Here is a 27,777-nt window from a genome sequence, read left to right on the forward strand (position 1 = left end):
CCAAATGTGGTATGAGGCTACAGAAGTCCTGGACTTCCTTCTTCTCTAAAGCAGTTTAAATTGCACTCTATGTCTTTGAATTTGTGAGCAAGGTCATGATGCCATGCCCTGACACTTCATCAAGGGTGGCTCTGTCTGAAATGACCTGCAAATATGCCAACACAGACAGTCCCTGCATGCTGCTGGTCAGTTATCAGCATTTGTCCTATAAACATCCTCTATAATCGGAAACGGTTCTCCTGATTTCAGAGATCTGCAGAAATGGGGTCTCATGAACTAAGATTGCTTCTAGGCCAGGAATTTTCAATCTGCAGGTCTATAAAGTAGGATAGGGGAGGGTAGGAAGAGTCAGATCTTCATTTTCACTAACATTTAACTGAAATTAAACATGTTTAGGGATGATGAAGGTAGAAAACGGGCCACAGCAGTATTAGCCATACCTGTGACTTTGACACTGATAGAAATCACATACATGTTCATGTCCCATCATTTATTGCAGATAACTTTTTAAAAAATCATTTATACTTTTCATTACTTTGACGTTTCAGTAGTTATTAGAGCCACTACTAGATCTTATAATTTGATGTATTAATAAAGCAGCAGCATAGAACCATGTCACACATTTGGCTTTTAAAATATTTTGAAAACTGTACTGATGATATTGAAATAACTATATTTCAATATATTTTCTTCTTTTCAATTCCTATGTATTTTATTTTATGCATTTAAAAAACATTATTCTAGGCCAGGCTCGGTGGCTCATGCCTGTAATCCCAGCACTTTGGGAGGCTGAGGCGGGCGGACCACCTGAGGTCAGGAGTTCGAGACCAGCCTGGCCAACATATAGTAAAACCCCATCTCTACTAAAAATACAAAAATTAACCAGGTGTGATGGCACACGCCTGTAGTCCCAGCTACTTGGGAAGCTGAGGCAGGAGAGCTAGCTGGGAAGCTGAGGCAGGAGAATCACTTGAACCCGGGAGGCAGAGGTTGCAGTGAACCAAGATCGCACCACTGCACTCCAGCCTGTGCAACAGAGCAAGACTCCATCTCTCAAAAATAAATAAATGAATGAATAAATAAATAAATAAATAAATAGATAATTCTAAAGGAGGAAGTTAGGTAAAGAAGCCCTGCTTTAAGTGAAATAAAGAGACAAACTTGGTTTAGACAAGAGGCAACGTGGGAGTGTACACACAAAGGGATCCTACTGACAGTCATCCAAGCTGTCCCTCTGATTCCAGGGCTGAGACAGATGCTCAGCTCTGGGAATTGTCCAACAGACCCTCTACAGGCTGATGACTTCATTCATGAAATCTGATCTCTGAACAAAGACTCATGGGATAGTGAGGAGTGCTGCTTTAATAATTTAGTCATTTCATCAAAGACATTGGTATTAGGTGACCCCAGGAGGAGTGAAGACCTCTCTACCTCTTCCAGAGAGCTGGAAACCAGGAAAGCACACTTCTGTTCACGGTTCTTAATCTTGGCTCCTTTATGATAAAAATTTCTCACAATAAAAAAAAACATGGTAGGCAGAGTGTTACTGATATCCAACACTGACATCCAGTGTAGCTATCTGAACCATAGGGTCTGCTCCACTTCCAGGGATAAAACTCGGCTCGATTTACACTAGAATATTTAGAAGTGTGTTTCAAGGACACGAATCAGGGCAATGTGGCTTACGCATTCATTTTATTTTACTTTAGAGATGCGGTCTCACTCTGTCACCCAGGCTGGAGTGCAGTGGTACGATCATAACTCACTGCAGCCTCGAACTCCTGGGGTCAAGCAATGCTCTTGCCTCAGCCTCCTGAGTAACTAGGACTATAGGCATGTGCCACCACTCCCAGCTTATTCATTCATTTTAAGCAATTCCACCGATTGCCTTTCTTGCATACTTTTGAGGCTAACAGTAGAACCTATCTTTCTAGAGGGTGGAATGAGGTTGTGGGTTGCTGTTTGCCTTGTTCTTGGCAATTACCAACAATTCACACCAGGCCAGATGGGATTCGGCAACTTAAGCAGGTTAGTGGGTTATACCTCTGTGTACTCCTTGTAGCTCCGATTGATCTCTGACAGACTCTCCCGGGCAGCTTTGCTGGCAGGGGATGTTGCAAAGGCTTGCTTCATTTTGCTGGCACCATCCTGGAGGCGTCGCTGGATACAATAAGCTTCATAGAGTTCATCTACCTGCCAGAATCAAAACAGGAAACAGAAATAAATGTCAGGCTTGAAAGAAAATACATAGATCATTGTTACATGATTAACGTGCTTTATATTTCTGACCTCTACAAAGAGAATCCTGTAGAAGTATTATCCTTTTAGATAGGGACCGATCACTTTTATTTTAGCCACTGTGATACATTTTGTCTCAAAACAGATTTTGCTCTAATCCTGTTTTCAAATTATGCAAAAGGGAAACGCCTCTCTTGCATTGTTTGAGGCCATCATTGGAATTGTTTAAAATGACTCCTAGGTGACTTTGTGGGTCCATGGGTGGACTGTAAGTACTAAATAAGAAAGATGAGAGCCTTCTGTAAGTATTAAATTATTAAATAAGTATTAAATAATAAAAATAAATAAGTATTAAATAAGACTGTAAGTATTAAATAAGGAAGATGAGAGCCTTCTGTTTATAGAACAAACACTGAAAGAGTTTATACAATTTCATACCAAGGTGAAAACTTTGTAGTATCCTAGGCTAATATCACTTTAAGAGGTAGTGTCACAATATTAGGATTTGTAATCCTGATAATTACATATCCGGATTTAGTATTTCATAAGGTAACTTGGGGATATATAGTGAAGATAATTTTTGTAAAGTCTTGGCTCAACTGTAAATAGAAAAAGTTATTCTTAAAATTAGGGTAAAACACAATTGTCAAAATATATCAAACTGAACACTTAAGAACTGAACTCTTTTTCATGTAAATTATATGACAATTACAAAAAAAAAATAAATGGAAGCAATATAAATGAACTTTTCTTTTGCTACACATCTACACTTATGCTTCTAAATAATAATAATATACCCTTTTCAAATGACTATTGATTTTATACTCATATAAGCCTGATAATCAGCTAATTCTTCTAAGGAGGTGATTCTCAATCAACCCAAGGCAATTTTGACCCCCAGGGGTCTACTGGCATCTAGTGGGTAGAGGCCAGGCCTGCTGCTAAACATCCTATAATGCAGAGGACAGCTCCTGCAGGAGAGAATTATCTGCAAATGCCAGCAGTGCTAGGGTTGAAAAAAATGTTTGTTTGTTTTTTTTAGATGAGGTCTTGCTATGTTGCTCAGGCTGGTTTCTAACTGCTGGGCTCAAGTGATCCTCTTGTCTCAACCTCTCAAGTAGCTGAGACTACAGGCGCACATCACTGTGCTTAGCTGGAAAAAAAAAAAAAAAAACCTGTTCTAAAGTTATTCCTAATGATATTTATCTCTACAAGTCTGGCACTATCTTTAATTGACTGCAGTTAACTACAATAATTTTCAGGCGGATAACAAACAACAATACCATCAGGCATTGTCAAATGCAAATAAAACCTATTGCTTTGGGGAGGCATACTTACCTAGCACTGTTTGAATTTTCAGTTCAGTAGGAACTTTGTTTCTTCAAAAAGGAAGCTTAACTATAGATCCAGAAGGTGGAGATGCATATACTAGATTTCAGAGTTTAAGAGTCCCCTTTTGTTCTGAAGGCAAACTTTCGGCTGCTTACTAAAAAGCATTACTATAACCTGTCTGAGGAGTACAATTTTCCATAATTGCTTTCTCTACACAGATATCAATGACACTTAGCTTAGAATGCAAACATTAAGAGACTAAAAATTATTCTCTTGATTAAAGGATTCTTTGTTGCTATTTACTTCAACAATGCACTCAACTCCACTGAGAAGAATGACGAAACTGAAAAGAATCATCTTTAATCTTCAGGGTCAATGGATTTATCTCTGATTAAGAGGGAGATATAAGACTCAAGGAGTGTCCTATCTGCTGATGACATCTTTTGGTTGATGGTTGGCATAGAGTGTGGTTTCCATGCTTTAAAGCTAAGCCTCATCTGGTGAGCTTGTTAAAATGCTGGTGCCCAGGCCCCACTCTGAGGTGCTGATTCCGTAGGTTAGGGCTGGGCCAGGAATCTGAAATTTTAAGTAAACATTGCAAATTGTTCCGATGTGGGAGATCCCCACAAAACTTTTAGAAACCCAAGTGCTAATATCTCTTCCAATGCAGGTCGGGCTATGTCACCCATGTGGTCTTTTGGGGGAACTGCCCCTGCAACCCTTTTCCCTACTAGTGGGTATGCCAAAGTTTCTGAGCTTGTTATCCTTTCAATAAGGAGACAGTGCTCACAGGACCATCGGTATAGCCATAATGACTTAATCTATTACTCTGTGTAGCAAGAAAGTTTATTCTTTGTTTTTGCTTAAATATCAACCTATCCTAGCCAAATAGAATTAAACTTTTGGATGAAGTATACCTATGTAGTCACCTTAGCAGAAAGCCATTTGTAGGCAAGCATTTATCTTACCTATGAGTCAGCAATGGCTCATTAAATAAACTGATTAATTGAATCATTCAATTACATACCATTTGTTAGGCATCTGGATATAAGATGTTGCAAACAGAAAGAGTACCATTGACCTTTGAAAACCATTAGGATTGTTCTATCTAACGAGCATGGATACAATATTGATAAATATACCCTTACTTCATACTGATAGTTTTCTTGCTGTTTTTTGAATTAAACAATAATAGGTCAAAGCTTGCCTGCCACATAAATACCTTCTGATGGATGTCATTGTTTTATTTATTGAGTTTAGCAGAAATAGGAGCAATTTCAGATTTGCCTAGGTAGTAAATATCTTTCAAAGCAAGAATGTACAAAGGCAGTAGCATATACATGTGTATTCACACATACAAATCGCCCTAGAATTTTAAATGGGAAAGGATTCTTAGGATCATGTAGATCAAATCTGTGCACCTCCCCAGCGCCACTTCACAGAGCGGAAAGCCAAGATTCACACAGATGACATAGCAAGTGAGTATGTGGCAGAGCTGGGACTAGAACCTAGGGCTTCTGACTCTTAGAGAGATCTGCTAAAATTCCCAGGCTTCCCACTTGGAAGAGAGGCTGATGGATATAGACAAACAGGAATTGATAATTGTGTGATTTAGCTGCCTCTAAAGGTAGATGTTTTCTAGCTGGCACCAGTAACTCCTGACAGTGCCCAGAACAAGGGGGTGATAGCCTCATTGTACCACCAGTGAACTATAGGGTTCAGGGCTGAGTGTGTGGGACACTGGCAAGCTAGTGCACATCCAGGGCAGAGGGGATAACACGGCACCTGAAAACCATGCTATATGAGGAAGAGTGGAAAGAACCAAGGGCTTGAGAGAGATTGAGGGAGGCGCTGAGACAGTGATCTTTTGGTAGTTACAAGGCCTTCACGAAGAAGTTTATGGGGTACCAAGTGTTATGTGGAACCAGAGTGTAAAGTCAGGCAAACATGAAGTTTTTTGTAGGGCTAGTTTGATTGATAGTTTAAACACACTACACTGAGGCTGGAAGTCCTCCACCGGGCACTGTGCCTGTTACTTAGCACTTAATAAATGTTTGTGGAACTGAGGTAGAGCCAAAACTGTGCCGGGTCATCAGGCCTTCCATTCTTATTGTTCCTCCATCTTTAGTGCCCATTTGAGGACTTAATTGCTAGTCAGCTTGAGAGTCAATTGGCTAGGAAGTTCTCCATGCACTAGATACTACGATCAGGCCAAAGGTGTACTTGATTAGCAATAGAACTGAAAAACAGGCAACGAGAACAGGAACTTCAATTACCTTACTAATGTGAAACTCCAGGCGTCTCATGTATCTTTCAATTGTTTTAATTTGCTGGAATTAAAAGAAGTTTGAAAAAGTACAGTCATTTATAGTTCATTTGACTCAGGCTTGTGAGAATATCTTTATTATATCATACTCAAAAGTACTAGAAAATCCAATATATTTCTCCTTTCCTTCCCCTTTCCTCCTACCTTTGATGCTATTTTAGAGATTCACTAATACCAATTTGGATTTTTTTTTTTTTTTTGAGACAAAGTTTCGTTCTTGTTGCCCAGGCTAGAGCATAATGGCGTGATCTCGGCTCACCACAACCTCTGCCTCCTGGGTTCACGCGATTCTCCTGCCTCAGCCTCTTGAGTAGCTGGCATTACAGGCACCCGCCACCACACCTGCCTAATTTTTGTATATTTAGTAGAGACGGGGTTTCTCTATGTTGACCAGGCAGGTCTTGAACTTCTGACCTCAGGTGATCCACCCACCTTAGCCTCCCAAAGTGCTGAGATTACAGACATGAGCCACTGTGCCTGGCCCTGGAAATTTATTTTTGTAATATTGAATAAATATTCTGAGATGTGAACTTGAATTAGTTATCGGAATCCTTGTGTTTAACAAGGAGAAAGGCCAATCCGATGGAAGTCATTAGGTTCTGACAGAATAGTATCATATGGGAGTATATTTAAATTTCTTCATAATAATATATTTTATCTTCTAAGATTGGTTTTTTTTCCCATTCACATTTTAGTGTTTCTGAAATTGGGGTGCATTTTACAATTGTTACTGGCAGACGGCTGTCTGTACAAGCTCAAAGATAATCATAGTTGTTCATGTGTCATCTCTTTGAGTTGTAATTATTATTATATGCATTTAATTTAATCGCCTTTTAAAATGTCTTCAAAAAGAATACACTATGATTCAGCATTGAAATAAAATTATTGTGCACATAGGAAGGCATGGAGCAGCATCATATATAAATTTTTTAAAAAAGAAAGAAAAAAATCTGTGTCTAAATAGACCTAACAGTTTTCTTGATAACTATAAAATACAAATTTTAGGTGAAATGAAATAACTGTCAGATTTTAACTGGAATCCTTTTTTTCTCTTCATGGCACATGAAATAATGGTTCATTTTCTAATCAACGATGACTTAGATTTGATGAAGTATAGTAATTTATATTCAGAGACAACACAGGTAAAGGCCTCCAAACGCTTGGGAAGTTCTTAAACTTATCAAAACACAAACTTATCAAAACACTACAACCCAGTGGCATTTTTATGGACGTGACCTTAAACACTTTATTTAATCTATAGATCACAGTACTTGTATTATCCTCATTAGACAAGAGTATGCATTTTTCCAGGATTCGAAAAACTATCAGTTCTCTAGGATTTTACTGTCCCTAAGAAGGTCTCCCATTGACTTTTCAAGGATGCAGAGTTCTATTTTATTTTTTGAGACAGGGTTTTGCTCTCTCACCCAGGCTGGAGTGCAGTGGGTGCAATCATGGCTCACTGCAGCCTTGACCTCCTGGCTTCAGGTGATCCTCCCACCTCAGCCTCCTGGGTAGCTGGGACCACAGGCACACACCACCATGCCTGGATAATGTTTTATATTTCATTTTTTGGTAGAGATGGGATTTTGCCACATTGCCCAGGCAGGTCTCGAACTCCTAGGCTCAAGCAATCCACCCACCTCGGCCTCCCAAAGTGCTGGGATTACAGGTGTGAGCCACCGCGCCCAGCAAGGATGCAGAATTTTTTTCTTATTAGCACCCCAACACAGAATGGCAACTTACCTTGTCTAGTTCATACAGCACACCCTACAATAAAAAAAGGAATATCTGCATTTAAACATCATCCTCCAAAAGGTTACCCATCTTAACAGAATGATTTAGCACACATTTCCACATTATCTGTGGAAATAATAATCAGCTCTACAAAATTCTACTGGATATTTTACACTTGCTTTAAAAGAATAAAAACTTGGGTTATTTTAAATACCAGTAAGAGTACATTTAAGAGCTGACATTTTTTTACACTCTGTTTCTAGCATTGCATGCAGTCCTCCCTGCCCCTTGCGATCTTTAAAGTTTTCACTTGCTTTGAGCTCTCCTGTCCTACCTATTGAGGGGCATAGAAATTCACAGTCATTAAAAAAAATTTAAAATAAATGGTATGAATATAAAACATAGCAGTGGCGTATGTGTTAAAAAATACTTGCCTCGCTCTCTAAGCAAATAAAATTGATATTTAAGAAGAGTTCTCTTTTTTTTTTTTTTGAGACAGAGTTCTGCTCTTGTTGCCCAGGCTGGAGTGCAGTGGCGTGATCTCGGCTCACCACAACCTCCGTCTCTCTGGTTCAAGTGATTCTCCCACCTTAGCCTCTCGAGTAGCTGGGATTACAGTGCCTGCCACCATGCCCAGCTAATTTTTGTATTTTTAGTAGAGACAGGGTCTCGCCATGTTGGCCAGGCTGGTCTTGAATTCCTGACCTCGGGTGATCCACCTGCCTCGGCCTCCCAAAGTGCTGGGGATTACAGGCATGAGTCACCACGCCCGGCCTTAAGAAGAGTCCCTGAGGCTGTGATAAGCTTTTCTCAAATTGTTTTTAAAGCCAGCTCATTTCCTGTGTGCTCACAATATCATAGTATAATCAGTGCACTATCCTTGTATCCTCCAATTGAAGGATTTTTAAGGAACAGGAGGTCTTGGCAGAAGCCCCTGCGTTTGTTCACTGTTGTTTTCCAGGAGGGACATTTGCAGCCACTGAGGATAGTCAAGGGCATTCACCAGCTCTGAAAGCCCTGACACAAGGGGTTCCACACAGATGCAGGCAATTTATATCCTAACATCAGTAGAACATAAAAACTGTTAACACTGATAAAGCCTTGAATCTCTAAGCCTTTGAAAAGGACAACAGTATACATTTGAGCACATTTCCTACAAAAGAAAAAGATAGCAGCTATGAGTGTCTAGTTACACCCCCTAGGAATACGTTGAGTTTTCTTGGGCTGATTTCTTGAAACAGTAAGGTATAATATCTAGAGCTGAACAAAACCATTTAAAATAGTGTAGACATTAGAACCACCTCTTCAATCACACAAGTCCTCACAGATTCATTAGAATAGAAGAAATTTGCAACATAACATGTACTTGATCTGGTCTAAGAACTCTAACTTCTCATAGTGGTTACACCTTTCAGCCTCTTTTCCCTCCCTGATTTTACTGATTATATTTTTAAAAATTGGAGACAAAGTAAAAGTTCTAGATTCCAAATTCTTTATATTAATTTTTTGTATTTTTTAAAAACAGAGACAGGGTCTCACTTTATTGCCCAGGCTGGGCTCGAACTCCTGGCCTCAAGCGTTCCTCCCACCTTGGCTTCCCAAAGTGTTGGGATAACAGGCATGAGCTACTGTGCCTGGACCCAAATTCTGTATGTACTAACAATATGCTAGGAAAACTTCAACTTCTCATTTCGTTATATTATTTGGGAGGGTGGTAGAGAACATTAAAATTTTTTTTCCTGATTATAAAGTTTCATGAAGATAGACATTTAAAAAATGATCTCATAAACATGCTTGGAAAATACTGAAAAGTATTAAGTAGAACACATTAAGAAGAAAACATACCCTTCTTTTTCCTTCTAAGACATACTGGGGGATGCAGATAGTACTCTGCCCCTTGGATCTCCTCTTCTTAAACATTCCTCCCCAGCCCCATCGAGTAAAATAAGTTATTTGGCTAAAAAGAACAGTGTTAACATCCTAATGACTGGATAGTACCTACCAGGCGAGAGTTTCTTTTCATATCTTTTAACTGAGCTGTCAACTTGTCCAGCTCCGTCTGGTGAACCTCCAGATATTCACTGCAAAGATAAGACAAGATGTAATCGTAATCTCTGCGCCTGTTAAGTGGAATCTGGTGCTGTTGCTGACTTTTCCTTCTCAAAGGGGATTAAGAATTGAACCTTGCTCTGTAGTTGGGGAGGAGGCTTTGTATTTTCCCAATCTTTCAACATTTGGAAAGCTCTAGCAGTGGCACTGGATACTATCCAGCTGGGAAAGTAGAAAAGGAGAAAAAGGCTGAAAGTCGAGAAAAGAAAAACCAATGTGGGAGGCAAGGGGCAAGATGTCTGCAGAGTCAGCCCTGGCTCTGGCCTCACAGAATTCTATCTAGTCAAATAGAACAAATAGTGAATGTTCCACTGCACAGTAGGGAAGTCTTATTCTGGGTTCACAATCCCTGTAAGATATCAGGGAGGTTTCAGAACCCTCCTTCAGCAATCTCTAGAATGGATATGTCTGTCCATCATTGTTTAAGTGAAACTCAATACTGCACAGGGTTCCAGGTCTCCATCAATGTTATGAATATGATGTGGAATACCAACATATTTCCCATCTTTGGGACTTACGTCAGGCTTCCCTAATTGTCAGGTGCAAGAATAAAATACGTCCTACCAAAATATACATCTAAAAAATGATCTCATAAGACCAGCTTTTCTCTGACCCCTTGGGTCTTTCCTTAAAGTACATTATCAGGTTCAAGTTCTTACTCAAGTCCATTTTTCAAGGCCCTGTAGACTTCTTCCACCCTTTTAGGCTGAGGCTCTTTGGGGGGATTGTTGTTTTTGTGGCCTAAATTGTGCATTTTCTTCAGTTTGGCCTGAGGCTTCTTGAGAGCGGAGGAATTTTCAATGAAGGAGTTACACCTATGGAAAGAAAAAAAGAACAGAAGAAATTGTGAGGATTGGGCTTCCAAAAGGATTTGACCAAAGAAAAATGTCTTCTATTATTTACTTATTTGTTTTAGAGACAGTCTTCCTCTGTCATCCAGGCTGGAGTGTGGTAGTGTGATCATAGCTCACTGCAGCCTTGAACTCCCGGGCTCATGAGCTCAAGCGATCCTCAGCCTCCCAAGTAGCATGTACCACCACACCCAGCTGAATAGTTTGTTGTTGTTTTTAAAGAGAGGGGGTCTCACTTTGGTGTCCAAGGTAAAGTGCAGTGGTGTGATCATAGCTCACTGCAGCCTTGAACTCCTGGGCTTGAGTGATCCTCCTGCCTCAGCCTCCCGAGGAACTGGGACCACAGGCATGCACCAGCATGCCTGGCTAATTATTATTATTATTTTTTGGTAGAGATAGAATCTGGCTTCAGGCAATCCTCCTGCTGTGGCCTCTGTTTTTAAAAACTTTTTTTTTTGTAGAGATGGGGTCTTGCTATGTTGCCCAGACTGGTCTTGATCTCTTGGCTTCCAGCAATCTCCAGCATTAGACCCTCAAAGTGCTGGGATTACAGGCATGAGCCACTGCGCCTGACCAAGAAATGTCTTTGTAATCATCTTGTGTTCACATTAGTGTCCTTTGCAGAAGGTAATGTTCTCAGATCTGAGCCATCCTGCATTTAGTTTCTTAGTATTAGATTTGTTAACTGCTGAAACCAGAAAGCTTTGTTGGGCAGAGGCTACCTAGAGTCAAAGTCTGGCTTCAGGGAATGTGTATTCTGAGTGAAAATGTATTGCTTTTCTAAAACATCATAGGAAGTTAAGGGCAAAGAGCTCCAGGTGGACATAATGAACAGGCAGAAGGATATAATCTAACTAAAAAAATACATGTACTATGCAATTTTAGGTACAAGTGTCTATGAAATTCAACGAGGATGTGAATAAATCCTTTTCGATAAGGGACCATAAGCATGACAAATAGCTAATTCTATATGACATTAAAATACATGTAGCTTTTTTTTAAGCTTTATTTTTAGGAAGTAAATTACTGACTAGGTATAACTTATAAAATTTCAACATCTCTAGTAGTGTCAGGGATACAGCTTGCAGCGGTAAGATGGATATCTGATAACCTAAAACCAGAGTACCGATCTGATTAGGAGATGCAGAGGCTAGGCCACTCACTGACCCGGTTATCAGCAGGAAAGCCGAGATCGCCCAGGCCGGAAGCTGCCTACTGCACCCCTCCCAGGTTAGTTATTCGTTATAATCCCTGCCATCACCGTGTGCACAACTGGGACAATACAGGTCAAACAAAGCACATAGGGACCCTCAGAGGGCAAAGACCTTTATGACAACAGAAAAACTGAAGATAAACTTGGTTACATGTTGCTTATTCACTATCTGTTCTTTCTTTCTTGAGTTCCCCTAAGTCCTGGTTCAGATGAGAGGAGATTCACAAAACTAGAAAGACTCACTTTGGCAACCCTGTGTGAATGACACCTGCTCCCCAGAGTCAATCTGCAGAGGCATAGTCATTATCCACTGCACGACTTCATAGCACACATAGTCTCCAAAGTCTGAGTGCAATGGAAAATGCGCTTCAAAAAGGGGTGGAAGTAGGGGTAGTGAGAGGTCTATGCATATATCACTGGTTTGTCCTAAATCCTTAGCCATCATCCTTGCAGGAGGAATTCTAAATGATAGAAAATAAACTATAGCACTTAATTTTTGGTACATCCTTTCCATAAAAAAGATTAAAATAGTGGGTGTGGGCGCAGGGGGAGGCTGATGAGGCCGAATGCACACAGACCCTCTTCACAACATCAAAGTTCACTTCCTTGGCAAGCTGCACCCCGGGAGAGAACCACACAGTACTTGCCTGGATCGCCTTTCCTGGAGGCCGCTGAAACCCGCAAAGGACTGGCTTCTAATGATCCCATTGGGCCCTCCAGGCGAAAAAGACTGGGATCCTACCAACATGATTTCCGGGAGTCTGGTCGGTAGTCCTAGAAGACAGTGGAAAGATCATGACAATTTACAGGCAGGTTCAGACAGAAGATGCACTAAGTTTGTCAATAATGATAAAGGCTGTAAAGTAAGCCATGAGACTGTTAAGTGCTTGTGAGGTTCTTTATTATGGAGTGTCCTGAAGACAAAGGGCTCAACTCTCAAAAGAATAAAAAAGATACCTATCTACCTAGATGAAAATAAATATAGCTGGGGCGCAGCAGCTCACGCCTGTAATCCCAGCACTTTGGGAGGCCAAGGCGGGTGGATCACCTGAGGTCAGGAGTTCAAGACCAGTCTGACCAACCTGGTGAAACCCCGTCTCTACTAAAAATACAAAATTAGCCGGGCGTGGTGGCACATGCCTGTAATCCTAACTACTCGGGAGGCTGAGGCAGGAGAATGGCTTGAACCCGGAAGGCGAAGGTTGCGGTGAGCCGAGATCGCCCTACTACACTCCAGCCTGGGCAAAAAGAGCAAAACTCTGTCTAAAAAAAAAAAGTAAATATAAATTATACAAAACTACAAAACTGCCCATCACTCTAGGTTTCCTTCAAGATTTTTTTTTTAAACAAGGTTCAACCACACCCTCAAAAACATGAAAACTGTTGCAACATTAACCTCCATTCGACAATAAAAACACACAAATAGGCCAAGTCAAAGTTTCAGATAAATCATGCATCAAACTGAAAACACAGTCAAGTCTTAAGGCGGAATTCTACACCTAGGGGTCACAAGGCTAAAACACTAGGTTTCTTTAGAGATGAACTTACTAAACTAGCTCTCCCTTTCTATCTTTAAGAATATTCTGAAAGGTAAGATTGTGCCACTACTATGACAGTGCAAAGTAAGAAGGGTAAAGGGAGTGCTCACAAAAGAAGTGATAATCTAGGTTAGATAAGAACACAAGGGCCAGGGGAAGGTAAGAGGAAAATACAGCAGAAAGCGCACAACCTGTATTTCAGTCGTTTGCTTGGCTTTTGTGAGGACTTACCACAACAGACCAAGAAGCATTGTCAAAACACAACTTCAGCTGAACAGAAGCCCGGGGCTAGTTCCCCCAAAGGATGCCCCTGGAACTGTTAGGTAATTCTATTCCTTTTAGATCAGGAGTCAAAGCACATACCATTGTCTTAGCAGGTGACTTCAATCCAGAGAGGGGGACAGGCCAGCTGGAAAAAGGGGAAATAGTTACGGCCCAGATTGAAGACTCCAAAGTGGGCAGACACCAAATCGGTATGTTTGCAGAGTGTCGACAACTGCCCTTTAAAGACTCAATGAAAAAGAAAGAAAAGCTAAAAAACAACAGCGGCAGAACTCTCAGGTAGTACATCCAGATGTAATGGAAAGACCAATTTCACTAGACCTTCCTCAAAGCTGCGCGAAGCAGCTCAGGAAGGAAGGCAGTTTGAGCGAGTTACTTCCCCAGAGACAGAAGGACAAACAGACCCCTCCCCCATGCTACTGCAGGTTTTTAAATCCCCTCCCTCCCTCTCCAGGAGAGAGCAGCCCTGGAGTTTGTATGCATTCTTGCGAGGTACAGGTGCTGACTCACTTGGCTACAGGTCTGGCAATTGGTTGCTCTTTCATCCGGGTGAGATGCAAATCCCACACTAGCTGGGGAGGAGCAGCTTACATTTTAGGGCATTCTCCAGAATTTTAGAAATAATGAAGAAGTATGAGCAGTAAAAGTAATAAGTAGGGCACAAATGGTTAGACAAAATGCAGGTGCAGATAAGGTTCTCTCTGGTTACTTCTCCCCAGCCTCAAGGCTCAAAAAACTCCTAATTCTGTTATAAATAATTTTTTGATACCACAAGGAAATAGCATTTGAACATAAATTTAATTTTCTCAGCAAGGCAATTTTTACTTCTATAGAAGGGTGCAACTTGCGAATGGAGTAATGGTGAGAGCACACCTGGACAGGGGAGGGGCAGGAGTTCTTATTCCTGATGCAGGGCCCTACTGCTGTGTCATTCCCCTATTGGCTAGGGTTGGACTGCACAGTCTAAGCCAATTCTGATTGACTGTTTTAAAGAGAGTAAGGGTATGAGCCAGAGTGGTGGGGTGGGTAGTTTGGCAGGAGGGATGGTTAGAAACAGGTAACTAAAGGTGACTTAGGTCAGAGCAGGTGACCAGGTGTGACTCAAGTCAAACAGGTGACCAGGATGAGTCAGGACGGAGCAGGTGACCAGGGGAACAAATGTGAACTACTGATTAGGACTGGTGGTAAAGCTATTTACTGAAACTAGGAGCAAGGAGAGAAAGACAACCAGAAAGTTAAACTTTAAAATGGAGAATCAAAGAATAAGAGAGCTGAACACACTGACATACTGATTCTTCAAAGAGAAACTTGGGGTTCACTATATTTAACAATTCCTTTAAATCCTTAATGAGGTTCTCCTCCGTGCGCTCTGCTGGTTACTAAGAAATCTGTCTACATTTCTTTGAGGGGACCTTTCTTAGGTTCATAAAGCATGCCTGTGGTATCACTGTATACCATGCAAACTTCTAATAAACTATAGTGCTTTCTTGATATTTCTGTTCTTTCTGTACTCAATTTGACAACCAAGCACCCACCTTAATGTCTCAATTTGGCAAATTTTAGTATTCTATCTTATTTTGTAAATTATTGTTCAATATATCTATTGTATCACAGACACTCTTTGATCAAAGGAAAAAACTTAGAGTATTTGAAATATTTAACTGTATAGTTATCTCATACCTCCTAGAAATTATATTTTTCAAGCCAATTTTCCCCCCCTTATCCATTGGATCACTGTAGTTTAAATTACTGATGGCTGGCTCCTATCCCCAGGCACTGTTTAATTAATATGGGGTATCACCTGGGTATGGGGAGGTGTGTAAAGTCCCCAGGTGATTCTGATGTTCATCAGTGATTGGGAGGCACTGACTTCAGAGTTTTGATTGAACAATCAGTTGCACTAGTGATAGGCAGAAAAAAGAGGAAAGAAAAGAAAAATACCAAGTTCATTGCAAATTTAAGACTTCTGTTAAAATAATCTGCTACAATTAATCAATTCCAACTCTTTCACTAAATGAATTAAACACTGGAGAGTAAAACATATGTACCAGATTGTAAAATAATTTTCCTTCTTCCTCATTTTTTTGTAACAGGTGAACAAGGTTCTCAAAATCAGAACAAATGTCTGTCCAGGATCCTAAGATTGTCAAATGCTTTGGGAGGGGGAATAATGCTCAGAAACTTTTCATTAAATTTATGGTTGGGCACAGTGGCCCAGCACTTTGGGAGGCCGAGGTGGGTGGATCATCTGAGGTCAGGAGTTCGAGACCAGCCTGACCAACATGGCAGCTATTGAGATTACAGAGGCTGAGGCAGCAGAATCGCTTGAACCTGGGAGGTGGCGGCTGCCGTGAGACAAGACCACGCCACTGCACTTCAGCCTGGTGACAGTGTGAGACTCTATCTCAAAATAAATAAATAAATAATCAAGAAACTTTTCACTAAATTTACATATGGAACTGACGGCCACTAGGAATGTGACTGGGGTGAGCAGTTTTGTTTTGTTTTGCCTTTGTTGTCTTAGAAATGATCATTATCTATCAGGAAAGAATTTGGCCCAGAGCTGGTTTAGGCTGAGATCTCTCTGTCTTGACATCACTTCCCCTAAAAGGTGACACATGGCCTAAGGAGAGTCATAAAACAAGCATGCACACACACAAAGTCTGGCTCTGGACGAAATAAAAGGAGGAGGTTGGGGTAGGGTAGTGTAGAAGGTATTAGGGACAAAAGTATACAAAACACTCCCTTCCCCAGACCTCCCAAGTCTGATGGAAGGGTGGTAGTTCTTTGCTACTATTCTTCCAGCTTCCCCAGCTCTTCTCCAGTTGCAACTGATCTTGCACCTCTTCGTTATCAACTGTCATTCTATTGACCAGTCCACTCCTACCTCTTAGCGCCTTATATCTTTAGGTTGTTCCCTGGCTTCCTAGAAGTCCCAAAGACCTGGTCTGTCCCCAGTTTTCAGCAAAACTGCCTCCAAAATTTTCAGGTTTGAAGGATTTCATTGCTCCTGCCAGAGTAATCTGCATTTTAATAGCCGGTGCTCCACTGAACCAAAAGCCTTAACCTAAAGAAAGGACTACAGTAGAACTGCAGTATTACTGCTGGTAGGGATGTAAAGTGGAATTAAATTTTTGAAGAACAATTTGGCAGTATCTGTTTAAGCTGCAAAACATACTAATCCTTTAACGGGGCACTTCTTTGATAGCTCTTCCAGGGAAATACCCAAATGCATGAAGAGGCATATACAGGGATATTCATCACAGGCAATGTTAATAGTAATGGAAAAATAGGAAATGATATAAAGGTTAGTCATTACAGGAATGGTTGACACTCAAAATTATGGGAGAGAACATTATGTAGCAGTTAAAAACAACATGGCCACATAGAAAGATCCTCAGGATAAATTGCAGAATGAAACAGAGTGTGATAGCAGGAATGCTAAAAACAAAACTATATAAAACTACGAACACAAATAGAAAAGTTCTGAAAGTATACAGAGTCTATGGAGAGGTGGGATTGAGTGGTAGTCAGAAACATTTTAATTTTTTCTGTATTATATTTTTATACAGAAAATGTATTTGTGTATTATTCGTATAATGTAAAATTCTGTTTTGAAATTGCAGACATTTGGAGTTGCCTAGAAATGGAAGTGAAGGGGAGACAGAGCTCATAAACAAGATCATATAACTGTTGAGTAATAACTGTATTTATGTAATTGTTTGTATTTATCAGCCTTGCAGAGGAGATATACGATTGCCAAGAAATATTGTATAGGCTTTATAAATTCTGATTACATCAGAACTATTTAGATTTCCTGATGAAGTCCTTATTATGAGTTCTGAGCTATGTAACAAGTTCGATATTTTTGTCTGCAAAACATTTAGAGCTGGGCTTGTACCCCTGGTAACATGCACTATACCTGATATATACCTGATATATACTCTGTGTTCACCAGTTCACCAGATGCCATATCTATTAAGCAAGAAATCCCACATAAAACACAACTCAGGCCAGGTGCGGTGGCTCACGCCTATAATCCCAGCACGTTGGGAGGCCGAGGCAGGTGGATCATGAGATCAGGAGTTTGAGACCAGATTGGCCAACATAGTGAAACCCTGTCTCCACTAAAAATACAAAAAAATTAGCTGGGCGTGGTGGTGGGTGCCTGTAATCCCAGCTGCTCAGGAGGCGGAGGCAGGAGAATTGCTTGAACCTGGGAGGCAGAGGTTGCAGTGAGCCGAGATCACACCATTGCACTCCAGCCTGGGCAGCTGGGGCTTTGAAAAATGTTTCCAGTCTCTAAGTTATTGACATCTCACCTGTTCTTTTGGAAGATTCCAGCATAACTAACATTCATTTTTGTGCGTTAAATCCCAGAAAGGACTCAAATCCTAGGCAAACGGTGAGGCTGCTATGGTTTGCTCTTCACTTGGCTTTGTTGCAGGAGGCCCTGGCTGTCATACTAGGTTGCCACCCGTGCCCTGCCATTTCTATAACCAATGAGAACAACACAACAGGGTCTTTCTGGAAGGAATCCCAAGCACCTTTACTAAGGGTTGAACAAATCCTACCATTCCGAGCTGAGCCTCTAGGCGCAGAACCCTGAAAGCCACAGCTGTTTCTCTTCCCGATTTCTTCATACAATGAAAACCACTGCCTTCTCTCTTGACTATGCACTGTTAAGTTCCAATTAAACACATATCAGGGTCTTTTGAAATTATAGTAAGTATAAGATTTTATATGTTCTTACATGAATGCTGTGATACAGGTACACTGGGCTTTGGTGGATGCTCTGAGCAACCGCCTGACCCAAACATCTTGTGTCTAAATTAGAAGGTAGCTCATCAAATCAGCAGGCGGTTTTTGGACAAGAACACTGAATCTGAAGATAGAAGGGGGCTGAAGCAGATAAAAAGAGAACAAGGGATTTCCCCTCACCCATCAGGTCTCGGGCTCTGATTGGACCAGAAATAAAGGGTGGAATATGATTGCAGTTCAGGGGAAGAATTTGCAGCTCCTTGGAGAGCTTGGAGATAACCTGTCTACTAAGAATAAAGGACAGGAATCAATCTTGGAGGGCTGCTTGGAGGATGGGTGATGAAGGACATCCGTCATGTAGCAGGCCTGTGCAGTAGGCCCTAAAGTGCAGCTCATGGTAGTACCCCCAGTAGAAGTATAAAAGTGATGGGAAAATGTTTGGAACGTCTGGTCTAGGTGATGGTTCTACTTCTCCCTATATTTTTATGAACTGGCATTCTGGCTTATGTTTTCATGTGTGTTTGATTAGCTTGAGTTAGCAAGCCTCTCTCTTCAGATTTCAACAATTTCACCAGGAGACGGGTAAGGCTAGGTATGCTAAAGTAAGAATCCTGATTGCCAGGCCAATGGCCGACCTCCTTTCAACATCTGCCAGGTGTGAATCTTCAAACTCACTTGTTCAGAGTAGAAGTGCTGGAGGCATTGATTAACCTGTAAGGCAACTGGGCAAAGTCAGCTAGAAGGAATGCTAGTTAATTGCTAGAGTTAAGAATACTGAGACTCATTAAAGAAAATACGATTCAGTAGGTTATTTTTAGTTTTTACAAGCACAAAAGCACTCTCTCATATTAGGAAAACACAGAAAAGTAGAAAGAAGGCAGTGTAGGGAGCAGAGAAGAACCATACTGTTTGTACCATACAAAGACAACCACCGGGGGAATTTTGTTCTGTTAAATTTTCTCCAGCTCTTCCCTTCTCATATAAAGCATAATAATTTGAGCATATTGCATGCAAAATTTTGTATCCTGCTTTTTCTATCGGATTCTTTTTTTAGAGCTATGCCGAGGGGGCTATAAATTAGCTTTTTAACAAAGCTATCTTTAAAAGGATACTCAAGTCTACCCCATATTCCATGTGCTCCTTTGAATAATAAGAGGAAAACCAACCAGCCCACATTAAATGTGCCTTTTATTTCTGATTTTTCAGATATGGCAGTTTGGCCAGAAGCAAAAGAAAACTCCTGCAGGGATGAGACCAGGGATTTTCTATGAGAAGCAAGAGACCACGTGATCATTTGTTCCTGCGTGAGTTGCAGGACATCAAACATCATGAAATTAAAACAACAAAAATACAATAGCTAGATGCTACTGTCTTAACCTTTATGGTGTTTTCCTTTTTTAAAAATTTAACCAAATCTTCTATCGAATTAAGAATACAAACAGGCAATTCTGAGAGAGCCTTACTGATAGAAAATATGAGAGACATCTGTGATTTCTGAATGACATGAGTAAGGATATCTCAATTCTCACCAAGGCATTTCTCATGGGGGCCAAACGTCAACTTCGAAACCCATAGTTGTCACAGTTACAAAGCTGTGCCATCTCCATAAGCTAGACTGAGACCAACCCCTCTGAGACAAGACAATTGACCCATAGATCAGTTGGCTGTAGCTGGGGTGACATGCTGGCAAAAGTAAAAAATTCCACAATCAATTTAAGTGTTTGCCTAAGGCCAGGGACAGGAGCAGGCAAGGAAGCAAGGAAAACTTTTGGGGGTGGTGGAAGTGTTCTAAAACCAAATCATGGTGATGGTAGCACAAATGTATAAATTTACTAAAACTCAAACTGTCCACTTATGAGTAAATTTTATGGTATGTGAATTGTACATCAATAAAGCTGTTTAAAAAAAATCACTACCAATTTCTAGAAAAAGTCATCATTCCTTCTGCAAGAGGAAGTGCCAAGAAATCAGGACTTGGAAAAGCTGAATCAGTAAGCAACCAGCTGAGAGTTGCTTTCGTGATTTGATCCTGTCTCCCAGCGAGGCTTCATAAGATGTAACACCTGCCCTCATTGCACTTTCTGAGTCATTTCTTCATGCCAGATTTAGGTTCTTCCTTTCTTTTTCCCCTAACAATGCCATCCTGTTTATGCTCCCCCACATCTTGGTCAAGAGCAGATGTATAATTGAGTTGTCTGAAAGAGGCATGTGGGCCAGATGTAAATAGCCTGCTATGCAAAATGATTATTTAAGATGAATACTAAAAATAGGTGTCTGCTTATTATATGGTTACAAGGTACGTATTACAGAGCAGTTGACTAATCTTTTTTAAAAAGTAAATATATTTATGTCATTGGCCTTGAAAAAATATGGCTGCTTTAAAATAAAGCAATGCTAATATTTGCTTCTCAGTTGTCAACACTGTTTGTCAGCCCAGTGATGAATGCATGCATGATACACTGCTTGACTAAGACAACTGATGCGAATGCATGAAAAAAAGTGTAGACCAACTCAACAGAGCCTCACTCCTCAGCAAGGGGATGGAAGAACCAAGGCCAGGTGTTCTAACTGGCCTCTTCGGCAAGTCCTAAACTCAGCCTCAGACTGTATCTGTAAAAGAAGTAATTCCTCCCCATTTTAACAGGCAAGCATTGTAAGGTTCAATTGAGATCAAAGTTTCATCCAATCTAACAATCACAAGACTACTTGGTCATGTGGACTGACTTTCCACCGTATCTGTAGATGGCTGGATTTCTGCTTTAAAACACAGAGAAAACGACGAAGTGCTTTACAAAAGGCAAAGTGCTTGAGAAACCACAGATTACTATAAGGAATACTTAGTTTTAACTCACTTGAAAAAAAGAAACTTAATTTTCAGAATCTCTGGAAAGTGATATGATAATTTTCTTTCCATGTTTTCTAAGACTCCATCAATCAACATAATTTTTAAGTATATATTATACACTCAGCACTGGCAGGATACTACGTGTTGTCCAATATCCAAAGACAACCTAAGACTGAGCTCTGCTTTTAAATTTTTTAACAATTGAAGATAACGTGACTATACATAAAGCAGATTGGAGACAATTTTTGATGTAAGAAATAACAGTGTAAAATTTTAAGTGGTACCTATTTCTGTTTTTGTTTTGTTTTTTTGAGACAGAGTCTTGCTCTGTTGCCTAGGCTGGAGGACTGGAGTGCAATGACTCAATCACAGCTCACTGCAGCCTCAATCTCCTGGGCTCAAGCAATCCTCCTGCCTCAGCCTCCCGAGTAGCTGGGACTACTGGCATGTGCCTCCACACCCAGCTAATCTTTTTGATTTTTAGTAAAGACGAGGCGTTGCTATGCTGGTCAGGCTGGTCTTAAACTCCTGGGCTCAAGCGATCCTCCTGCCTCAGCCTCCCAAAGTGTGAGAACTTCAGGTGTGAGCCACTGTGTCCGGTCAAAGTGGTACCTTTCTTAATCTTCCAAGGAAAGCAACACAGCAGAGACAATAAGAATGTGGAATCCAGAGTCAGACACATCTGCATTCAGTTTGGGTTCTACAGCTACAGCTGTTTGAAATTCTGCATATTATTTAACTTCTCTGAATCCCAGTTTTCTCATTTATATAAAAGGATTAACATTTCAGAGGATTTTCGTGAGGTGCAAATGAGATAATACACACAAGACCTGGTATGTAGTAGGTGTTTAATAAGCCTAGCTGTTAATAATAATTTAAATAATAAGGAGTTTTATCAAAAAAGAGGGAGATACATAAGACAGGAATAGCCAGGCAAGTTTAGGTAATGCTAAGGAAGCTAGAAACTAGCATCTTTTCGAAGACAGAAATTTTTAGGTAATTAAAAAGCATAGATTGATAAGGACTATAAATATGGGTACCTGGGATGTGCAGTTCGAAAGTCAATTTTACAAAAAAGATTTTGATTTTGAAATAATTTGAAGCTTACAGAAAAGTTGCAGGAAAAGTACAGAAAGTTCTCATCTACCCTTCACCCAGATTCATTCATCGACATCTGCCACATTTTACTTTGTCATTCCTCCTCCAAATACACACACACGCACATTATTTTTTCCCAAATCCTATGAGAGTAATTTGCACATATGTATTTATATACATTTCCTCCCCCACACTGAGTAATTTGCAGATGTGATGCAAATTTACTCTTAAATACTTCAATGTGTATTTCCTAAAATCACAGACATTTGCTGACATTTCATTGACTATCATAGTCTAATTACCAATATCAGGAAATGTAACATCAATACAATACTATTATCTCACGTACAGACCTTACTCCAATTTCATCAATTGTCCCGATAACATTCCATGTATTGTCCCTTCTCCCTGCATTCCAGGAGCCAAAACAGGATCAGATGCTCCCTGTTTTGTCATGAGTCTGTCCTTTAATCTGGGACAGTTTCTTGGTGATTCTTTGTCTTTGCCATTGACATTTTAATGGAATTCAGGCCAGTTGTTTTGTACACTGGCCCTTAATTTGGGTTTGTTTGCTGTTTTCTTGTGAGAAAGAGTCAGACTATGCATTTTTAGCAGTGATACCACATAAGTGATATTGTCCTTCTCAAGGCATTGCATCAGAGGCTCAAGGAGTTGCTTGGTGCCATTACTGGTGATGTTAACTTTGATCAGTTGGTTAAAGTGTTGTTGGCCAGTTTCTCCTATTGAAAGTTACTATCTTTGCCTTTGTAATTGATGTGTAGTTGATAAGGAGGTACCTTGAGGCTGTACAAATATCTTGCTTCTTTAACCCAGGAGTTTTAGCATCCATTGATGACTCCTGCCCAAATCAATTATTCTTATAATAATGGCAAAATGGTACTCTCTAAACTCGATCATTTCTTCTACTGTAAAGACAGAGCTTTTTCTAATCCTTTTATTCATTCATTTCTTTCTTTATTGTCATTGTATGGACTCACGGATTCTTATTTTACTCAATGGATTACAATCCATTACTATCATTTGATGCAAAAGCCAACTGTTTTCTAGAAGCATTTTCTGAGCAGCACGGCCAGAGGGATCTCACATTGTGAACCTCAAAACTTTGAATTACTGATGGGGGAATTAACATATTCAGGGCCTTGCTTGTATTTTAGTTATTTTCCCGAATGTCTTATCTCTTTAACCAAGCTACACCCATCTTGAAAGGGGGTACCAGCTGTCTTTTGAAACTTCTCTGATGCTTGGTACAGGGAAAGATACCGAAAGCATTGGCTCTGCAGCCAGGGTGATCCAGGCTTCACCCAAGTCACCTGCTCTCTCTAAGCCCTAATTTTTCTTATGAATAAATTGATGATCATTCACCAAGGGTGTTTTGAAGAGAAAATGAGATAACATATACAAAAGACTTCATGTGGATGGTCTTTTCTACTAACTAGGACTTGCAATTTGAGAGATATGTGACTTTTATCAAATGGAATGTGCTACTAATAAACCCATGCACATTTCACAGGTGAAGAAATACATAGAGATGAAGTAATTTGACATTACTGCTCTCCCTTTCCCCTCTTTTATTCCTCTTCAAAGCAATGATAGCAAAGTACGTTGAAGCTATTTTAAGGGTCTGGCTGAGTCATTTGAAGAGTAAAGAAGAAATGTTAATAGTATTTCTATTCACTGGGACAGTCAATTGTAGGAACTTCTGGATAACTGACACCATTTTAGCCCTGGGGAAAAATGAAAACTATTTCTTCTCCTTTTCTGGTGGATTAAATAAATGCAGGGAGTAGCAGCTGGCCTCACGATCATTAGAAGAGAAATGATTCAGGGCATAAAACTTGCTTAAGTCTAATGAGGGGTTGGGTTGATTTTGACTAATGTTGTCAGAACTCATTTTAAAATGCAAAGTCTAGAACACTTGTAGACCTTCATTTGGTGCACACTACATGTCAAACCAGGACCAACTGTTTCCTTATTAGACAGAAAAAGCATTTTACACTTAAATGAAGGCTGATGCTATTTGTAATAATAAGTACATTTAGCTATTAAAAAACCCAGCAAAACCCATGCATATCAAAAAAGGAACATCTCTTGAGACCATGATCTTCAGAGACAGCTTGACTGATCCTGCTAAGAGAAAAACACACCCAGCAAGGATCCTCATTTTTTGATCACCAGGTTAAAAAAAACACTGCCATACAGAAGAAAATGGCCCCATTCCTGGTATTATCAGCTCCTTCAGGCATATTTGCATGCAGCCTGTTTTCCCTAGAGCTTGGCAACTCATTTCTAGCTAATAGCGATTACTGCTTCTTTACTTCAGAACAGCATCAAAATGATACTGACATCCTCGCTTCTCTTGGTGTTTGACTTTACTGAAATTACCATTTTTATAAGCTAACATTTTTTATTGTTCTCATTACAACCAAGCTACATCTTTGGGAATCCTAAAAAGAAAAAGCCACTAGGTTTCAGGAGAATGTATCCAACAGTGTGCTGGAAGTATAATTACACACCATGTGCTTGTTTCCTTTGCCCAACATGTGCAATTAATGCTGGTGTTTATTAATGGGCATGAGGGTCCAGGAGGAAATTGAATTGAGCCTTATAAATAAAGCTACACGCTGTATTTCATCTCAGAGAAAGGATAAGAAATTATCTTAAATGAAAGCATTTCAGATGTGGCTTACATAATCACACTAATAGATTTTTCATATGGCCAATTAATTTCTTTCTGTCCCTCCTAACAAGTAAATTGAATTGATGGAGAATTGACTGGCAATTATGTGATGGTAAAAATAGCTGAAAACATTACTCAAATATGGTAATATTCTATGATCACAGCCTTTGTTTGAGCTAGGTTAGAGTTAAACCCTTGCAACATGAAGGTAAAGCAATGGACTTAAAACTAAGTCAGCTCTTTCAAACTCCAGTTACATTCGTCATTTTATTCCTGTTGTTATGACAACACTTTAAAAAGCAGCACTTTAAATGCTTAACATTTAGGCATCTTATTATAGACTGGAAAATAATACATGAGGGTATAAAGTGCTGTTCCTAGGAGCTTAAAAGGGGGCCTGGTGATCATCAAGAAATGCAGCTGGAACACCTGGACTCCTTTCTCTGCTGTGTCCTCTAGAGCTCAGTAACTTTGCTTTTTTCTACCCTCAGGGGAGTGAGAGCTCATCCAAGGGAGGGAAGCTTAAAGAATTTATGTGGGAAGATACAAATTATTATTCACAGCCTCTATTCTGTGGTTTCATTTGTGAATAAGAAATTCACCCATGACCTTAAGTATTTTATTTTCTTGATTATAGCCTGTGTCATGCAGTTTTTAAAAGGCTGTAAGTGATGATGTGTTCCGATTGATTTTAGTTGCTTATTGTTAGCTACTGGAATGACCTGTTTATGTGAATATGACTTTATAGAAGGAAATTCATAACACATAATTATTATGAAAATTAATTATTGATAAAGAGATAATGTGTTGGAGTGAACCTCTTACATGGATCAGTGACCTATTGTGTTTGTACTATCCTCTGATAAAAGCATATAAATGCTTGTTAAATTTAAAATATTATTTTTTAAAAGCAGCTAGTTGCTTTAAAACAATATATGTCCCTATACGTAGATGTTTTTATTAAGGAAACAAGCTAGTTGAATGTTGGCACTTTCCAGTTATTATGTATTAGTAGGTTGAAAATTATCTGTCGTGTTTAATTTTCTCTGCCTTGAAATAAATTTCCCTGATAATTTTACCTTGGTAGAAAAGAAATAATTGCATCAAAAAGATACCTGCACCTGTATGGTTTTTTTTTTTTTTAATTTTTTATTTTATTTATTTGTTTTTGAGACAGAGTTTCACTCCTGTTGCCCAAGCTGGAGAGCAATGGTGTGGTCTCAGCTCACTGCAACCTCCACCTCCCGGGTTCAAGCGATTCTCCTGACTCAACCTCCTGAGTAGCTGGGGGATTACAGGTGTGCGCCACCACGCCCGGCTAATTTTTTGTATTTTTAGTAGAAATGGGGTTTCACCATGTTAGACAGGCTGGTCCTGAACTCCTGACCTCAGGTGATTCACCGGCCTCAGCCTCCCAAAGTGCCAGGATTATAGGTGTGAGCCACTGTGCCCGGCCTGCATCTGCATGTTTAATGTAGCACTATTCACAATAGAGCAAAATTATGGGATCAACCTAAGTTTCCATCGGAAGTTGATGTGATAAAGAAAATATGGTATATATACACAATACAATACTATTCAATCATAAAAAATAAAATGTCTTTTTGTTTGTTTGTTTTTGAGACGGAGTCTCGCTCTGTCGCCCAGGCTGGAGTGCAGTGGCTCGATCTTGGCTCACTGCAAGCTCTGCCTCCCCGGTTCACGCCATTCTCCTGCCTCAGCCTCCCGAGTAGCTGGGACTACAGGCACCCACCACCACGCCCAGCTAATTTTTTGTATTTTCGGTAGAGACGGGGTTTCACCATGTTAGCCAGGATGGTCTCCATCTCCTGACCTCGTGATCTGCCCGCCTCAGCCTCCCAAAGTGCTGGGATTACAGGCATGAGCCACTGCGCCTGGCGAATAAAATGTCTTTTGCAGCAACATGGGTGGAACTGGAGGCCATTATCTTAAGTGAAACAACTCAGACACAGAAAGACAAATACAGCATGTTCTCACTCAGAAGTGGAAACTCAGTAATGTGTACAAATGGACATAGGGTGTGGAATGATAGACCATGGAGACTTGGGACAGTGGGGAGAGGGGAGGGGAGTGATTAAGAAATTACTTCATGGACACCATGTATGTTATTTGGGTGATGTGTACACTAAAAGTCAGACTTCACCACTATGCAATCTACGCATGTAACAAAATTACACTTGGACCTTGGTACCCAATAGATTTTTTCTTTGTTTTTTTTAAGAGGCAAGGTCTTACTGTGTTGCCCAGGCTGGAGTATACTGGTGCAATCATAGCTCACTAAAGCCTTGAACTCCTGGGCTCAAGTGATTCTCTCCCCTTAGCCTCCTGAGTAGCTAGGACTACAGGCACATGCCACCGCTCCCAGCTAAGTTTTAAAACTGTTTGTAGAAATAGGGTCTTGCTATTTTGCCCAGGCTGGTCTCAAACTCCTGGGCTCAAAAGACCCTACTGCCTCAGCCTAGGAATACAGGGGTGGGTCACTGCACCTGGTTCCCATACATTTATACAAAAAAAGAAAAAAAAATTATCTTGGTCTTTCTAAATGTGTGCTGTTTTGTATAAAGTCACGTGAATTATTACTGAACAAAGTATAGCTGACCAAAAAAAGTAGAGGAAGAAAACTATAACAAACTGACTCACTGCAGAACAACCCAGTGTCAAAGAGTTATTGCAGGATCTTAACAAAGTAAGGCAATGCTATGTACGTGTGTACCGTCATATGCCAGCA

At 40.2% G+C, this 27,777-nt stretch overlaps 1 protein-coding gene across 6 annotated transcripts in view; it reads right to left on the minus strand.

Annotated features, from left to right (window-relative positions):
• The window catches only part of FAM65B (family with sequence similarity 65, member B), a 287,827-nt gene that overhangs the window by 55,059 nt on the left and 204,991 nt on the right, over positions 1 to 27,777 (minus strand). For 3 of the 6 annotated variants that reach the window (XM_011998198.1, XM_011998197.1, XM_011998196.1), the window contains exons 1-7: positions 13,708 to 14,126; positions 12,454 to 12,580; positions 10,402 to 10,557; positions 9,636 to 9,714; positions 7,643 to 7,666; positions 5,847 to 5,900; positions 2,044 to 2,193 (exon numbers count right to left, since the gene is read on the minus strand). In XM_011998198.1, the coding sequence (XP_011853588.1) occupies positions 2,044 to 2,193; positions 5,847 to 5,900; positions 7,643 to 7,666; positions 9,636 to 9,714; positions 10,402 to 10,557; positions 12,454 to 12,554 (564 nt within the window). In that variant the 5' untranslated portion in view covers positions 12,555 to 12,580; positions 13,708 to 14,126. Of the gene's footprint in view, positions 1 to 2,043; positions 2,194 to 5,846; positions 5,901 to 7,642; positions 7,667 to 9,635; positions 9,715 to 10,401; positions 10,558 to 12,453; positions 12,581 to 13,707; positions 14,127 to 27,777 lie in introns of those variants that run through there. The other 3 variants (XM_011998193.1, XM_011998195.1, XM_011998194.1) reach the window with 1 other exon arrangement.

The sequence above is a fragment of the Mandrillus leucophaeus genome, unplaced genomic scaffold, assembly GCF_000951045.1.
Source record: "Mandrillus leucophaeus isolate KB7577 unplaced genomic scaffold, Mleu.le_1.0 Scaffold56, whole genome shotgun sequence".
Classification (NCBI taxonomy): domain Eukaryota; kingdom Metazoa; phylum Chordata; class Mammalia; order Primates; family Cercopithecidae; genus Mandrillus; species Mandrillus leucophaeus.